The sequence below is a fragment of the Dermacentor silvarum genome, chromosome 1, assembly GCF_013339745.2.
Source record: "Dermacentor silvarum isolate Dsil-2018 chromosome 1, BIME_Dsil_1.4, whole genome shotgun sequence".
NCBI lineage: Eukaryota > Metazoa > Arthropoda > Arachnida > Ixodida > Ixodidae > Dermacentor > Dermacentor silvarum.
In genome coordinates this window covers 162,691,663-162,710,047 of record NC_051154.1, presented here as the reverse complement: position 1 = coordinate 162,710,047, position 18,385 = coordinate 162,691,663, and the positions used below count along the sequence as shown (strand labels likewise).

The 18,385-nt window shown below is 45.0% G+C and overlaps 1 protein-coding gene across 2 annotated transcripts in view; it reads right to left on the bottom strand.

Annotated features, from left to right (window-relative positions):
- Nucleotides 1-18,385, bottom strand: part of LOC119436322 (NCK-interacting protein with SH3 domain) — a 76,670-nt gene that overhangs the window by 25,709 nt on the left and 32,576 nt on the right. For both annotated transcript variants that reach the window (XM_037703141.2, XM_037703140.2), the window contains exons 9-10: nucleotides 12,967-13,047; nucleotides 7,685-7,897 (exon numbers count right to left, since the gene is read on the bottom strand). In XM_037703141.2, coding sequence (XP_037559069.1) covers nucleotides 7,685-7,897; nucleotides 12,967-13,047 — 294 coding nt within the window. The remainder of the gene's footprint in view (nucleotides 1-7,684; nucleotides 7,898-12,966; nucleotides 13,048-18,385) is intronic.

The window sequence follows — 18,385 nt, the reverse complement described above, 5'->3', positions numbered from 1 at the left end:
CAAACACGTAGTTTCCTCTTCTAGGCCGACTGTATCCTGAATTGCTGTGGCTCTAAGGTAGTTTCTTCTATTTCGACTATATACTCGGTGTAGCAAGGCTCGTCAAAAGTCGTCTCAGTATAGAGAAACTTTGGTCCTTTCCAGCAAATCGAACTTTGCAAGAGTTGCTCCGCAGTGGTTCCTCTAGACAGTAAATCCGCTGGATTTTGATCACCTGGACAATGTCTCCACATGTTCAAATCGGTTAGGGAGAGTATCTGTGCAACTCGATTTGCTACGAACTGTTCCCAGCGTTTCGTTGAACGGCGTAGCCAATGAATCACGATCATAGAATCTGTCCACATAACCGTTTCAATGCCCTCTAGGTTTAGGGTACGTTTCACTGTTGCAGTTAGTCGAGCTGCAACGAGGGCTCTCATCAGTTCTAATCATGGCACAGTTATCTTTTGTAGAGGTGCGACTCTCGACTTGGCTAGCAGAAGCTGAACTATTGTGTCTCCCTTGAAGTCTCACATCTGAAGGTAAAGCACGGCGCCATACGCAACTGGGCTAGCGTCACTAAAGGCGTGGATGGTAACCTGCACAATCTTGTCCAGGAGGGATTGACCAAAATGTCTCTTAACTTCCAGCTGATTAACAGTTCTGAGGCCTTTAGTCCACGCTCTCCACTCTATAAGAAGGCTGAAGTGGCGCATCCCAGGTGTATTTCTCTAACTACAGCCTTTGTATAAATAACTTGACTACCAGCACGAAAGGCGCCAAGAATCCAAAAGGATCGTACATGAGTGAGGCGAAGCTTAAGATCTGTCTCTTCGTAACCTTTTGTTCGCTCAATGATTCAAGCATCTTTGTTAGTGATGGCTTTAAGATGTCTGTCGGTATCCCAAACGAGACCAAGAATCTTCTTTTCGTTTTCTACATCGAACTGTACCTTTACGTCTCTACTATTGTAAAAGTTTTGTAAGTGTCCATCATTTGTCGTCCACTTTGTTAGATGCATTCCTGCCTCTTTCAAGATACTGAAGCAATCGCTAACGACTTGCTGCGCTTCTTCTTTGTTCTGTGCTCCAATGACCAAGTCATCAATGTAGAAATTATCTTTCAATAGTTTGGCAGTAGAAGGGTATTTGTCTTCTACCAGTTGGAAGTGGTGTCGCAGAGTTGCAGCGAGGAGAAAGGGACTGCTGCAGGCGCCAAAAGGAACCCTTGTCATGCACAGTTCTTCAATATTGGAAGACCCTTCTTCAAACCAGAAGTAACGAAACGCGTTTCGGTCGTGTTCAGAAATGCTTTTTCGATGTCGGTGGAAATTCCAATCTTGAAGCTGCGAAACTTCAGCAATAAGTCGAGGATGTTGGGGTTCAAATTCAGCTCTGTCCACAAGACATCGTTGAGTGAAGGTGAGTCCGCAGCACGAGCAGAGGCGTCGAATACCACCCGTACTTTCGTCGTAGCTCTGTCGCGTCTCACTACTGCTCAGTGTGGCATATAGTACGTGATATGTTCACTCGTACTGTCCGTTGTGACCTTCTCAGCGAAGTCGTTGTTATAGTAGCTCCTAATAGCAGTGTCATATTCCTTCTGAAACTCTGGTTCTCAATGTAGCCTTCTCTGCAAGGACTCCAGCCTCTTTAACGCGACATCCCGGTTGTTTTTAAGCTTGGAAGAATTGCTGCGCCATGGCAATTCAACTTGATAGCGACCATTGAGTCTAATAGTTGATTCCACGAAGTTATTCAGGATGGATTCGTCATCTTTCGAAAGTCTCTCTTCGTTAGTCAGTCCCAGATGTTCTACTTCCCAGAAAGACCTCAGTTGCTGGGAAACATTGGCTTCCGTTAGGCATACGTTGAAGTTCCTTACGGTTTCCGGCTTGTAGAACTTAGGTGGACTTCTGGTATCTCCATGAAGTGTCCATCCGATGATAGTTTCGATGGCGGTCAAGGAGTCGTCCAGTCGATGAATTCTTCCGCTGACGAGCTGCCAGTAATAGTCTGCACCTATAAGCACGCTTATTCCAGGCTCAGGCGAGACATGAACTGCGTTGACGTCAGCCAAAGGTAAGTTCTTGCTTTTCAACTTTTCAAGTACATTTGTCTCAGTCAATGCTGACAAGTCATTGCATATTTCGGAAACTTCTATAGCCTCTACATCAAGTGAGTTTGAGTCACACTGGCTATGCAGCGTGACTCGTACTTTCCGATAATATTTCCGCGGTGCTGAAATGTTTCCAAATCCCGAGATGGTGAGCTGCTCTTCTGTTAACACAGTGGCTTTCAGCTTCCTAGACAATTCTTCCGTGATGAAGCTGCGTTGACTGCCACCATCAATCAACATTCTTACAAAGCATTTGCTTCCAGTGCCCAAAGCCCAAACTTGGGCGGCCTGCAGAAGAACTGCGTACTTTAGCGAGTCTGTTGACGAGCTGGAAACAGTTGTCTGCAAGATACGCATTTGATGCAGCAGCACAGTGTCGCCCCCACTCCCTCTCATACCCCCACGGCCTTTGGTGCAACGGAAGAAGTCGCGGTTGTGCTCCACTGTGCGATCGCTCTCCGTGAAAGCACGCGTCCCCCGCGCGTTTTCACTCGCACATACGGCGCGTGGCGACGACTTTATCACCCTTAGACTTTATACGGAACCTCGCGACGGCGGCAGCAGAAATCTGCTTGACGTGTCCATATAACTGCTATCGCAATAAAAAAAAAACATCCCACAATAAATGTTTATGACGATAGTGCTGACCGCATATACTAGAAAGAAAAAAGAAAAAGTGCAGTACTCTGGAACGTTTTGTCAGCCAAGGAAGAGCGGGCGTGGCGTCCGAGACTGGAGGATGGCGCAATCTCTTTATTGATATCGCGCGCCTCCGAATCTTGGAGGCTATAGAGCGAGCCACTGGAATTTAAGCCAGTGCAAAATCCAACATGGTGTCCTCCAAGATTGGGTAGCGTGGCTCGGAACGAGTGATTTAGCCCGGAAAATCGAACTTTGAGGTCTCAATTCTTCCGAAAAATTGAGTGCGAAAATGCATGAACTCAATGGGAACCCTGACGGTGCATTTTTGAAAGCCGGAATATCCAGGAAGTGCAAATTTTTGGAGTCAAGCACCCGCATGCCCACTTTAGCGACAGTTATCGATTCCGCGAACATCATCCGCAACTTTGTTGTGTGCAGTGCGGATGATATTTATATGCTACGTGTTGTGAAGCAGCTAGAGAGCATAGCACTTGGGGCGGCAAACTACCGTGCCAAGTAATCCCGCATCAGTGATTACTTCGAGTAATCTTTCTCGGACATGGAAAATAAAGGCGATTTCTTTTTGCGGCAAGTTCTTGCTTGTTTTCTTAATTTTTTATTCATTTCGGTTAATTCGAAAATCCGCTTAATTCGAAGAATTTTCATAGTCCAGCGGCCTTCGAATTATGGAGGTTTTACTGTACTTAGACAACTCCCAGAGGAGTTCCTGCGTGAATTTTCTAATTTATTTCATGGCACCTTTGTTTTGCATTAAATAAAACCATCTTCACAAATCCTAGGTTGCTTTATATTCTGTTATCAGTCATTTCTCAACGTAATACAGTCGACGTCCGATTTCCCAGACGCCCGAAATTCCGGACATGCCCGATTTCCCGGACTCATCTGTGGCACCGTCAAGTTCCCCATAGAGTCAATGTATTAAAAAGTCCGAAATTCCGGACGCTTATAGCCTTCGCCATCCGATTTCCCGGACTTTTTACTGTTAACCGCCGACCCAAAGTCACCACCGACGCCGCCATTTTGGTTGTTTGCATATCCTCGAACCCACCATACTCGCATCGCAGGTGTGGCCAGCAGCACCGCCGCACCGCGCCGCGGTTGCCGTAACCTCGAAACCGCACGTGTCAATCCGTTGCCAGCCGTAGCTTAGCCAAGCCAAACCTCACTGTGTTCGTTCACGTGTTTTGTCAGCTCTGCCAGCTCTGCGGTCGTGTCTGCGGTTGATCGTTTGCTGCTGCGCGCTATCTTCAGTGATCACGTTTCCCGACCTTCAGCATCCACCGAGTTCCTAGCTGTTTCGTGCTGCGCTTTTCGTCGAGCGGATTCGCCGTTTACAGCGATGGCACTGACTGCTCCTTCGTCTTCGTCCGCGCCTTTGAACGAACTGCCATCCGCGAACTGCCCTCCGTGGACGAACTGACGAAGTGACGAACTGCCATCCGCGGACGTTGCCTTCGACGATCTGCGCGCTGCCGGCGTGTCGATTCCAGCCGGGATAACCTTTGAGGGCTTCGCCGACGCTGACAAAGACCTCGAGCTATGTGCGGAGTTGACCGATGACGAAATCATTCGTCAAGTTACGGAGGATTCCGACGACTCCGACACCGAGAACGAAGAGCCAGCTCCTACACAGCCAACGAGCTCGGAATTGACGCGAGCACTGATGACACTGTCATCGGTGTACGGCGGCAACATGACGTTGACTGAAATTGAGGCAGACATGATCGCGGGCAAGCGGACCGTGCAAAAGAAAATAAGCGACTTCTTTGCGCCCAAGTGCTGACCTATGAGGTAGCGCCGGCCACGTCGTATTTATTTTATTTTTTTTAATATAAACGGCTCTTTTCAGAGCCACCTAAACGATGCATTGGCTGAATAGCAATGAGAATCTTGTACTTCGGCCGTGACCCTCTCCGTCAGCGAAAAATACCTACCAAAAATGTGCGTTTTCACGTGCATTCGTTTTTCCGGACTGCCCGATTTTCCGGACGTTTTCGCGGTCCCTTGAGGGTCCGGGAAATCGGACGTCGACTGTACATAACTGCTTTATTGACATCTCATTCATCAGGCAAATTTACAAAGTTGGCTAATTAAGCATATCCGTGCCCGATTAACGAGAAATATTCATATTGGCCACCATGAACAGCACCCATAAAGGTAAAGTGAATGCTGTTCGCGTAGTACACTCTGGTAATTTTTTTATTCTTGGCAACCTTCAGTTAAGATAACAGATTACTGCAGAATAAATGTGATGCGACATACTGGTCAATCCGTGTTGGCCAGTTTTTCACATCGCTTGCCGAGAAAAAGAAAGATATTTTAGAAAGCAATAAAGGAATAAAAATGTACACTGGCTTTCCGATCTGCTCCGTTGACTAATATTTTGAATAAGCTCGATTATTCGGGCTTATTTGCTGTTCTGCCACAGGCACCACAAAGCCAATGTAAAACGGCAACCGGTATTTCGTGCACCGAACGATGGTTTATTCAAATTTTCTGGCTCGATGTGTGTAGGTCACGTCGTGAACATTGTTGCCGCAAATGCAATTTCGCGTTTTCGCCAAACTTTTAATTGCGACCACCATTTGGCCGTTAAGGTTGACTAAATACAAAGTTTTGCTTCCTTGCTTCTGCAAAGGCTTGCTTTCTGCGGCGGCAAAAGCCTGATTTTGTGTGGTGTGGCCATGCAGAAAATAGTGTAGCCTGAGTGCAAACTTCAGTGACGATTGCGGTTGCCATTGGATATTTGTAACCAAGAAGTTTCATGAAAGTAAGCAGGTCATTTGTCGGCGTGATGCACTATCATCCTGGTAACCGGACGTGGTAAACGTGTGCAATTGATTTAGAACGTCACAAGCACGGCGTTTGGCCATTAATCGATGCAGATGCACGACTAGAGCACGAAAGCGAGTGCTAAAATGTGTAATGAAACTGATTAACTACACGCTGAGCAAACGGTACGAACTTACTCAGTCAGCGCGGCTTTCCTTCACGACTGCCCCATGAAATGAGCGCGAGTTCCACTCATCTTTAGCTGGCCCGCATATATACAAACACGTAACGCTTATATCAAACATTCATAATGCATTGTATAGCACAAAACGGTTTTCATTTTCTTGCGGTCTAGTTACAATTACGCCGCCACACACCCACTGGTGGGCTAGACCTGCCGGTCCCGACGTGGGACTAGCCGGGTGCGCGACGAGTTCGCGTCCTCGCCGGACCTGTAATAAAAGTTATTTCACTCACTCACACCCACACTCCTAAGACACCAACGCTTAGATTTGGATTGCAGGGCTAGGTGGCCATGTCTGTGTGGTTGTAACTGAAAATGCACATCCTGCTAAACTTGCCGACTTCATTTGAAATTATTGTTTTGGCGCAGGCTGGCACAGCTCGACAGTTTGGCGCAAGACGGCACAATTGGCGCAGCACTTCTAATCCCTGTAGATGCGTGGGAACACAATGTGCATTAAGGGGGGACGCGGCCTTTGAAAACCGCAAAATCGCGAAAAAGTCGACTTTGGAAAATCCCATATTCGGGCTCGCACATACAGCATACGGCGTGCGGCAACAATTTTATCACCCTTGGACTTCATGCGAAACCTCACGGCAACGGTGATGGCAGAAATGCACCTGGAGTGTCCATATAATTGCTATCGCAATAAAAACATTTATTTAAGCAAGCAAAATCACTCACGGGAACATGTGATGGCAAAGAGAGCTGCTCGCAAATCATGTGACAAACACACGTCTAAAAATCCTCATTGTCAGAGACAAACCACATAAAAAAAAACCACAAATACAGATGGTTTTGGCAACTGGTTCTTTACTTTGTTGTCTGCACTTTTTTAACAGAGAGGAAAAAAGTAGAACTAAGTAGTGCACATGGGCATGCCTCGCAGGTGTTTTGTTTTTCCTTATCTTAAAGCCCTTGTTCACTTACATCATCTTATGCATTGGGATCATTTCTAAGTGCATCCTAGACCTGTCGGACTTTGTTGTTCTGTTCTATTGATTCCCAGTATACGCTCTTGCAACAAAATCAATGAAATACCAACTAAGCCACCCTTCTTTGAACGTAACGTAGTTTGGTAAACATCCTGTCAATGTCACAGATATACTGTTCTCAATGATGAGCAACGTCAACGCTGTGTTAATTCGCTCCCTTTACTGTTGCTGCTTTACCGTTACATGTATGCGATGTGCAGAAAATATGATGTCATGCGCTGTTGTGATATTCCTGTAAATGTGGCTACTAAAATAAAAGCAACAAGCTTCTGTTTACTTAACACCAGCCAGTGTTGAAAATACGTTATACTTGCAGGTTTTCACTTGACTGTTAAGTGAAAACGAAGCATGTACCATATATTTATAGAATAAAATAAATAATATCATATATAACTTCAGCACTTGCTCACAAAAGGAGGTCAGTGTTCATTAGTGCTGCAACACCTGAATTTATTATCCTTTACAAAAAGGCAAGCTTAAGGGAAAAATTGGGTTTAACCTGATTTTCATAAACTTTCTTCAGCATGCAAAAATTGGGATTTATCGAGTTTTATGTTAAAACGAAGGACCCTACGTATATGTATAGAAATAGACATTTTAGACTATCCGTACGAGGGACAAACAACCTATAAGTTTGTGCACTGAAACGCAAGGGCACAGACACCGTGGAATCCCGTTGATACAATCTTAACGGGAACCGGAAAATAAAGTGTATCACCCGAAAATCGTATCATCCAACATATTATCTATCTAAATTGTATTATCGAGGAAAAAAGAATGCATCATCATCTAAAAAAAAACGTATCATGCAGAATCGTATCTACGAGGTTCCACTGTATATCTTTCACCTGTACCAGCTGTGTCAGGGTAATAAGAGCTGTGATACTAGAACTGCAGTGTGTGGTACACCCACCTTCTCGATTGACAAGTAGCATGAGTCGTTCCGTAAGTGCCCGGGCATCTTTGCGGGTCGCAAGCGTCCGAAGAACAAAGTTGTCTGCTTCAGACTGAAGGTGCAGGTTGAGAGAGAGAAGTGTGCCCAGTGAAAGCTCTGCGACTTCTTCCTCCATGTCAACAGATTCGATTGTGTCCAGCAGGAATGTCACAAACCGCTCACCCACATGCTCTACATGAAAAGTGAGGAAGATTATGAATAAGACATATATCAGCAGAGATTTCACAACATGAATGCACTGAACTTCACTAACTCATCATATGAAGGCAGTACTGTATACTCCTTGCAGTACCTTCAGAGAGTTATCAAATTTCGCTTACACAGTAATGATCTCAATACTTTCCCAGTAAGCAGTCCTTTTTTGCTTACTGGGAACATATCTGCTTTAGCCTCTACATAAGAGTTTGATACCCATGTCCAATTTATGTTTATCCAAGATCCTTGTTTGATGACTGAAACTGCATTAAACTCAACTTTAAAGAAGGGTGTGGAATATGCCTTGCATTAAAGGGCATCACCTCCACAAATCTTTCCCAAAAGGCTTTTGAATGTGCTTCATATGGGCAGAGTTATCAATTAAATGTTATCCCTGCCATGCTTTTGCAGTCTTCTTTTTGTAGGTAGTTCTTCACTGAAAACTGAAGCCATGAAGCCTTGCAGAGCAATGCCTGTAATGTATTGCCTGTCACCTACTGCACTAAGCAGCTCCACTGCAATGTACCCCTTTATACAGTCGACTCCCGATAATTCGAAGTCGCGTAATTGGAATTTTCGGTTAATTAGAAGTGAAGGACTGGTCCCGCCAGTTTTTTATGCAGCACTATGGAAAAAATTGCTAGATAATTCGAAGTTAAAATCTCATAATATCAGTTAATTAGAAGTTATTTTTTAATCGAGAACCTCGAGGCGACCGTAATTTTTCAATAAAATGCGAAAATTTTCATGTGCCACAACAGCTACGTGACCGTACTGGTGTTGTTGCCATCACAGCTGTCTGCAGCGCACTGTTATCGCCATCACCGCTGTCCTCAGCGCCACAGCTCTTGAAGCTGCAAGATTGTTCAGTCAACGCCGGCGCTTCGTTGGCTTCATCTAATCTCTTGTCTTTCGTCGAGTGCATCAGCCGTAGTTTGGGTTCATTCCGCGCATGTTTCCACGCTTCTGATTTTTTAGTGTCGTAGTGGCGACGTTTGATAACGGGAACTCGCGGCTCCTACCGAACGTTTGGCCTGGCGACGAAAGTCGAAGTTTTGAAAGAAGTTGACAAAGGAGGTACCGCCAAGCAAGACATTGCACGAAAGTACAGCATTAAGCCTAACACGCTCTCGAACTTCATCAAGAATAAGCATTCAATATTGGATGCTGTTGAAAATGACAAATTCAAGATGTCGCGGAAGAAAATGCACACCGGCGCCTACCCGGAGCTGGAGAAGACATTGCTGATTTGGATCAAAGAAGCTCGAAATAACAAACTTCCTCTCAGTGGTGAGGCTGTTGTGGCGACAGCCTTATCGCTTGCAGCCATGTTGGGTATCAACGAATTCACTTCTTCGGATGGATGGCTGACATGCTTCAAACATCGGCATGACCTGATTTTCAAGAGCGTGTGTGGAGGTACTCGCTGAGGTACTCGCGAAGCTTTTCATCAGCTTTCCATGTCCCGCATGTTTCCTGGTTTACTGACGCCTTTTCTCCACACACACTCTTGAAAATCAGGTCATGCCGATGTTTGAAGCGCCTCAGCCATCCATCCGAAGAAGCGAAGTCGTTGATACCCAACATTGCTGCAAGCGATAAGGCTTTCGCCACAACTAACTCCCACTGAAAGGAAGTTTGTTATTTCGAGCTTCTTTGATCCAAATCAGCAATGCCTTCTCCAACTTCGGGTAGGCACCGGTGCGCATTCGCTTCCGCGACATCTTGAATTTGTCATTTTCAAAAGCATCCAACATTGAACGCTTATTCTTGATGAAGTTCGAGAGTGTTTCAGGCTTAATGCCATACTTTCATGCAATGTCTTGTATGGCGGTACTTCCTTTGTCAACTTCTTTCAAGACTTCGACTTTCGTCGCCAGGTCACATGTTCGGTAGGAGTTGCGAGTTCCCATTATCAAACGTCGCAATTACGACACTCAAAATGCAGCAATGTTGGGTATCAACGACTTCACTTCTTCGGATGGATGGCTGACGCACTTCAAATATCGGCATGACCTGATTTTCAAGAGCGTGTGTGGAGAAAAGGCGTCAGTCAACGAGGAAACATGCGCGACATAGAAAGCTAAAAAGCTTCGCGAGTACCTGAGCGAATATCAGCTGGTAGATATCTTTAACACAGACGAGACTGCGCTTTTTTACCGGCTGCTACCAGACAAGACCCTGACATTCAAAGACGACGACTGCGCTGGGGGCAAAGTAAAGAAAGGGTATCGGTTCTGATTGCGGCAAAGATGACAGGCACCGAACGATGTCGCCTGATTGTGATCGGGAAGGTCGCAAAGTCTAGGTGTTTTAAAGGCGTGAAGACGCTTCCTGTGGACTACACGCCTCAAAAAGGAAGGCGTGGATGACGTCCGACATTTTCAGAGATTGGATCACCAAACTTGATCGCAAGTTCGCGTCATCGAACCACAAGGTGTTGATTCTTGTGGACCAATGCAGTGCCCACATGAATGTACCAACCTTGAATGCTGTCTGCATACTTGCCTGCATACACGACGTCGGTGTTGCAGCCGATGGACCAAGGCACAATAAAAACGTAAAGGTCCTGTACAGGCAGCATCTCGGCGAGCGTATGATTTTGTGCATGGACAACTCCTCGAAATACGAAGTAAGTTTACTTAGTGCCATCCACATGCTAGCATGAGCTTGGGGCTGCGTGAAAGATGAGACCATCGCCAACTGCTTCCGGGCTTGTGGTTTCGTGGAAACTTCACGGGATGCTTCTTGTCCGCCGGGTGAAGTGCAAATAAGTGAGCTCGACAACGGTAGCTTTGGCGCCACTCTTGGTGACGTTCGTTTTGAAGAGTACGTCGCCGTGGACAGCACTGTGGAAACTTGCGGTCTACTGATGGACAGCAAAATTGTGCAGATCGTTTGGCCCCATGAATGCATTCATGAAAGCGACGCCAATGACAACATCGAAAACGAGCCTTAACCGAGAGCTGCTAATGTAGCTGCGGGTCTTGCCCTCGTGCAGTGATTTTTTGTTGAAGAAAACAACACCGAAGAAGCACTTCGACACGTCTACTGCTTGCAAAACATGCTTGTTGTAGCTAGATTCGGGAAGCAGAAGCAGACAAAGATGGCAGACTATTTTTCCTAAAACACTTCAGGCTTTGAAATTAATAAAGGTGCCGTTTTTTGTGGTTCCCGTGAACTTCGTATTAACAGGAGTCGACTGTATGACCTAGCAACCTCAGTCATATAATCGAACAAAGGTTTACGCAAGCAACACTCGACTGGTGTTCACTTCAACACCACTGTGCACTGCTTGGTAACTCTTGCCACTTTGTGCCCCTGCAAGAGGGCAAATACATCCTAAATGGCAGTTCAGGCTATTGATGACATGGTGATATTTGTAGTACTCCGGCCAATCAGATGCATGAATCAGGAACAACTCCTCCAAAGATGTAAACCTCAACAACAGACCATACAGGAAGGATTGTGACGGCCGTGAAGTTTGTGTTGGGACTTCAGTTTCAATAGAGGCATACGATGCATATATGCTTCAGGTACACTGGAGCTTGGAGGCGATCATCGAGGCAATCTACAGCACAGTGTTGTAAGTATCGAGAGCCATCGAGTTACCTAATAATCTTCTGCACTCTCCACTTGATAGCAGAGCACATTTGCTCATTTTAGAATCCTTTTGAGGTTTAATTTCAATCACAAAAGCAGATTTACCTCTTCTGACGCTATGTGACCTGTTAAAACCATTTTGAGATGTAGAAGAGGAAAATTACAAGTCTTTTTTTTTTTTGCAGGCAATGCAATGCAGTGGTGGAGCATCACAGCTCTGCATATTTTGGTTAAGTAAATTATTTAAATTAAATTATGGGGTTTTACGTGCCAAAACCACCATATGATTATGAGGCACGTCGTAGTGGGGGATTCCGGATTAATTTGGATCACCTGGGGTTCTTTATTGTGCACCTAAATCTAGGTACATGGGTGGTTTCTGTATTTCACCCCCATCGAAATGTGGCTGCCGTGGCCGGGATTCGATACCGCGACCTTTTGCTCAGTTGGAATGCAGCTAACATGAAGTGGTGCACCTTTCAATGGTTATATTCTTTGCTGAGGTCACTACCATGCCTTATGTATTTCCGATGCTTATCCATATAGACATCGATGCACTCGTGCCGATGCCGGAATCATTGGTAGACCGGTCTCTGAGCTTTCCGAAAAGGCGGAAGATCTTTTGCAGCACAGCATGGCACCAGCTACGCCCCGAGTCAAGGCGGTGCTAGAGTGTACTAGAATGGGGGAGTGGGTCCAGCGGACACCTTTTGGCAAGCGCCGAAGGTGCAGCAAAAAACTTTGAAATTGTGGCGGCGCTGCCGTCGCCTCATTCTGAATCTCTGGCCAATAAATGTTGGCTCCAGCTGCTTTGGCAGCGCTCACTGGCTGAGGCGAGCTCACCGGCTGAGTAGCTGTCGTCTGCTCGACGCACCATCATTGTTGCGTCATTTGCATTGTTTCTGCTGCTTTTTTTTCCATTTTATTTACAATAGATCGGTGGGGAATAATATCAGTGTTACCGCCACCGAGTACCTGCCTGTCAAAGCTCCATGCAGCTGCAGTAGGGTCTCCGACGCGACAAGCGTCCGGCCGGCGCGCGGGGCCGCCTATTCAGGAGAAAGCGACGGTGGCGCCACCAACTTTTCAATAAAAAAAAAACCTCAGCAGGGAGCCTGCGTTAGACCCACTCCCCCAATCTAGTCCACTCTAGCGGTGCAGTTAACATTTACATGGCAGCAAAAAGTGATTGTGGTTCACACTAACTGGTAGGCATACGACAAGCCACTACTGCATAAGCAGTGGGCCAATACATTAGGCTCTAGAAAGACTGGGTTAGGGATTTGTTCCAGCTATGCTTTAACAGTCTGCACATTTTAAGCAGGTACATAAGTTTTTACTGTATGCTTCGAAGTTGTAAGGTCCTTGTGAAATTGAATGTCTTTCATAAATGTGTATACATTAGAGCAGTGTAAGAAAGGAACATAGAAAACAGGTCATACCATAGACATTATTCGGTGGCTTTTCTCCAGTAGAGAAGATCACGGTCAGAAGAAGAGCTGTATACTTCATTCGCTCTATGTCTGCAACACAGCAATCACAGAGCTAAAGTTAGGAAAGTGTAATAATGAAAAATTAAAGTACGGATTCACTTAATTTCAAGACTAGTTGATGACAGTGAAGACTAGATGACATTCTCATAGTGCACGTGAATGTGCATAATTCACTTCACCATCATATTATAAAAGAGATGCCCTGAGCAGCTTATGAAAATAAACGAACGTTTTTGGAAGCTCAGACTTAAAATGCAAATCGTCATTAGCACAGAGTTTATTGGAAACCATTGCATGCTCTTCAGGAATAGATTGAAAACATTAAAATGCATTTTAACTTGCAGTATACAATGCCTGTAACTCTTTTTAAAACAGTGTTTTAAAGTATGCATTTTGAAACATATTATTCAACAGTGGTGTTATACTATAGCCCTATTACAGTTTTAATAAACCTTGACAGTGTCTCCTCTAACTATATCTAGTTAGAGGCCTGGGACGTGAGCCAGAAACCAGTTACCCTTCCGCTTTCCCTTTTCCTCCTTTCCACTTCATACAGTCACTAGAGCCCTTTGCGGTGGACGCTTACGACACACTGGCAGCGTGTCGCCGGTAAAACTCGAGAAGACGATTACAGCACGTTGCGATCTGTGTGTAAGCACACACAATTTATGCTACAGTAGAACCTTGCTGATGCCGTCTTTTATACGGGACCGTGAAAAAGAAAGCATAAGAGCCGGGAAATACAAGAGCTGAGAAATCGAAAAAATTGAGAAATGGGGGTAGTGGTGAACTGCGTACAATATTATTTTAATTCTTACGTGTGAAAAAAAGTCACAGTTTCGCCCGAAAGTCGAAGCATTGATTGCGATAGCAAATTAGTGGATAGCTATACAAAGTAAAGATAGTAGTTTTGTCATCCGTATAAACTCGTAAACATTCGCTTATTAACAAGCATGGTGTCAGCGTGCACAGACAAACATGAACACATTACACTCGATGCGACCTTCGTGCTGTCTATCGCTTCAACACAAACTGAGCGCTGAGAACACACAGCACGCACAAAGCTATGAGCCACCGACGCACCTACACTGCCTCGACTATGCCTCCAATGTAGATCACTTTTAAGATACAGCCTGCGCAGTAAGCAGTTGATGCCGGAGTACAACGCACCCTCCCTCCCCCCCCCCGGTGCCTTGAGTGCGACAGAAGAAGGCGCGCTTCCATCCCGCTTTTCCTTCTTGTGCACGCGAGATTTAGCCACGGTCATCGGCTCCCCTCGTATGCTGTCACCCCCACATAGAGCATACGGCATGCGGTGTCGGCGCCCTTGGACTTTGTACAGAACATCTACGCGCCAAAACCAATTTTAGGGCCTGAACGCGTCATAGACATCATTTTTAGATAGCAAATACGGATTTCAAAGGCCATGCTATTGCTGCTGGAAACCAAAAATACGTCATAGGTGTCGCCCTCGGCCCTTTGGGCAGCTGATCCCATCGTCAAGCCACCAAACCAACCGACACGAAAAGTCAACATGACCGCTCGGGCCGGCGCAAGGTGGCAGTTCGCAACGCATGATGCGGGAATGGTCTCACAGTTGCGACGCAACAGTGGGGTTACCAATGCATTGGCTCCTATGCGAGCTATGCTGGGACCAGCCGAAAACGACGTAACAGCCAGGAAAACTCAGCACCTGCCAACGTAACAGCGGGGTTCTATTATATTTCCGCGTTCACTTAGGTTGCCACCGTACATTTGGCTGTACAAAAACAATATCATAAAAAAATAAAGGGCACAGCGTGGTGAAAAGTGTCAAATAAATTCACCTAGCTTGCAGACGGTGTGCTTATTCCCTGCCAGCCACAATAAGTTCACCTGTTCCCCCCACCAGCTTGGTGCTTACTGCCGCGTTCGTTTTTCAGAAAGTCTTTTGCCTTGTTTTTATGCTTTCATGCATAAGTATGTTTTATTGAGCCATATGCCATTCTAACTGCTCAGTAATGCACCACTGCTGCATGCCAAAATGCTCGTCTAGTAAGAGAAAAAGATACCCAGGCATGTCTTTCCATGAAATACCTTCCGACAGCACTTTGCGTGACCAGTGGCTAAGGCAATTTTGAGTAAGGATTAAGTGCCACCAAGTTACCCTCTAGTGCTCTGTAGTGTGCAGTCAGCACTTCCACACTGCGGACTTCAGGAAAGACTTCCGAAGCGGCTGCTGAAGCCAGCTGTCGTGCCCAGTCTTTTGGATCAACTCGGATTTGACTGTGGCCTCCTGTGCTGGCCGCGAGCGCAGAAGCTACCGACCCAGTTTGCCGGCAGCAAGCTGCGCCGACGGGAGTCATGCAACTCCATTGGTAAAGTTTACGAGCGCTATTCCACGGTTTCGGCTCACAACGCCTGGCAGGGCGCCTCCAATGAGAAAGGAAGCGACGTTCCAGGCATCTAGTTAGAGGAGGCGCTGACCTTGACGTGACAAACTTCAATGTAATGAAATTCTCGATGTAACAAATTGTCTAACTTTTCATAACTTGATGTTAATAGAATTCCACGTATCATTAGCCTCAATATAACAATGTTTGCTTAACCATGGTTTCAAAAAAATATATATATATTTACGCTGCTGTGAAGAAAGACCAAGGCAAATGGAAATTAGGGGTCTGCAAATACTTGAAAATTTCCCATTAGATCAAGTATAGTCCTATTCGATTCGGTCTTCGAATTGACTACTAGTGAATATTCATAAATATGTATATCGATGATGAAAATACCCTTTTTTATTACAAAAGTATTCAATATTCAATTTGCTTTTGGCACTATTCGATTCGTGTTTGATTCGGTCTCAAAAATTTCGCACATCCCCATTGGACATGGTTCCGCAGGCACCATAATCATATGACTGAATTTTGTGTTTGCGCCTGAGTGAGGTGTGTTACTGACTTGAAATCTAAGTTAGTAAAGCCCCTGAAGAAAGAGTATAGTCAAAATGGCAAGCCGACGAAGAAAGTTGAAAGTCATTTTTGCCGTTCAAAGGTATGCAGGAATTCAAGCTTTAACCCTTTCCCTACCGAGACTTTTGGCCAAAAATGATACAAAAATACAAATTTCTTTTATTTGCCTAATTCTATGTATCTTGAAACAACCAAAATATATCCGTAAAGGCACTTTATTTGTAAGATACACGCAAAAGATCTTTTTTTGAAAATATGGAGAGAAGGTTGGCTTCACTGCACTGCACACCGGAGACTGCCTGACTTTCTGTAGTAATGCCGTGCACAGTTTCCATCCTCTGTCACAGGTACCTTTATGCCAGGCGCGGCCGTGAATACAAACCTAGTAGGCAGCGATGGGGGGTTTTTTAGATCTACCAGCGTCCACTGCCAACACGTCGAGACGCTGTTGTCAGAATCCGATGATTCTGAGAAGATATGCTGGTCAGTATCGTCGCTGCCACTCTCGGAGGAGAACCGAACTTCTTCACTGTCCGAGTCCGACAAAACGTCCGCAAGCAAACTTTTTTTTTCTTCCTTTTTTCTGGAGTGGAGCCATTGCAGGCACACGCACGCACAGAGGAGGATGCCGTTTTTAAATCCCAGTTAGCAGCATCGAAATGTTTTTCAGCCAAGATGTAAGCTTTGAGTGCAGTTTTATTTTTTTACTGCGCCATCTGTTGAAGCCAAAGAGAACTAAGCAAAGTTTATCAGCCTAGCTTGAAGGCAGCAGTGTGCAAGCGCTTGTTTCAGCGTGGACAAGCCCAGCTCGTCTTCGGTGGGAGCGGTACAAACCATGCGGACTAGCTCAGCTCGTCTACAGTAGGGAAAGGGTTAATAACGGACATCATTTTGCACTGTCGTTTCTCGTAGTTGCATTCAAGTTTGATAAGTCAGCAGAAGTTTAGTTTTTTTTCTTGAGGGCGAAACATCAGCTGCCACTCTGCTGCACTTTCACCTCAGTTTGCGTGCATGCCTATATGAGTGGCTGCTCGGGCCAATCTCGGGCCATAGACGCTTGCACTTTTATACTAAGTTTGTGCAAGCACTGACTAAGTAGAACTGAGAAAAGTAATAGTGTGGAGGCAGAAACCACCAAACATCTACAGTGCTACCTAAACTGCCAGTGATGTGCTTTGTGCAATCACAGGCAACACACATACATATTATTAATGAGGCAAATACAACATGCCTGACTAAAATGGAATTTGTAGATAATGCATCAAAGTGCAAGATTGAGCGACATCTATCAGGTAGCTTTTCACTGATGGTGATGGTATTATGAAATGGAACTGAAATCCCCCTGCCCCTCCCCTTTGAGTTACTACTCAGCAGGACCTTTTCAGCTGTGAATAAATTTGAGTGAATGCCCTTCTGCTAGCTAAACATACAAATTTCAGCCGTTCTTAATTATATAAACTTTATATCAATATCTTAAGTGACCCTGTGAATTTTGTCCTCAATATCCTACTGTATTATATAATTTAACTGTGGTCTTGCTGTTATAAATGTTGTGTTACAGCAAGTGAAGCCCAGATTGTCAAGTCCTTATGCTGCACACTGATCAAGCTTGGGAGTAAGCTTAGTGAAATGGGCCAACAACAAGACACCCCAATTACAGAAATATTTTTGATGTGACAAGACATACACATACCGAAATACTCTTTGTTACTAAGGTACTTCAGATACAGTCAAGCTTCAATATAACACACACAGACATCACAAATTATTGAATATAAAGAAGTAAATATGAAATGTTTATTGCCGATATTGGCGTGTAACAAATATATGCTTACAATGAATAATGGATGTAACTACAGTCAGGCACAACTTTAGAAGATAGCGGCATTTGCTCCACAAATACGGATGCACAAGAGCCTCCCCCAATGGGCACGCACTCTAGACTGACGTGATGAGCCGGACGGCCAGTGGCCTACAGAGAAGATGGCGTCAGCTGTGTGCGTCTGCCCCTCATCAGAGTGAATTCCTAAACAGTTTGTGGTGGTCTATCATGCTTAAAATATTATTGCGAGCTTACGATGCACCATTTGTGCTGCGTGCGTTTGTTCCGAGCTGTGATCCGGCGAAAAAAAAGTTGCAGGTATGCAAAAAAAAAAAAAAAACGTGAAAGAGAACGAAAATAACAAAACATCAAACCTATCACATTCTTAATAAGTTTGTGAAAACACAAAACCAGGAAAATATAAATCTATTGCTATTGAACACATCAAGAGACAAGCATCCGTGTATTTATTTAGAACGATGAATGAAGCATTTTTGTACCTTTCCTGCCTCGATCATTTTCTCGCCCCAGGTTTGTACTGGTTTCGATAAATGCATAGTTTTTTTTTTTTTAAGTACTTGGAAAATACCAAATG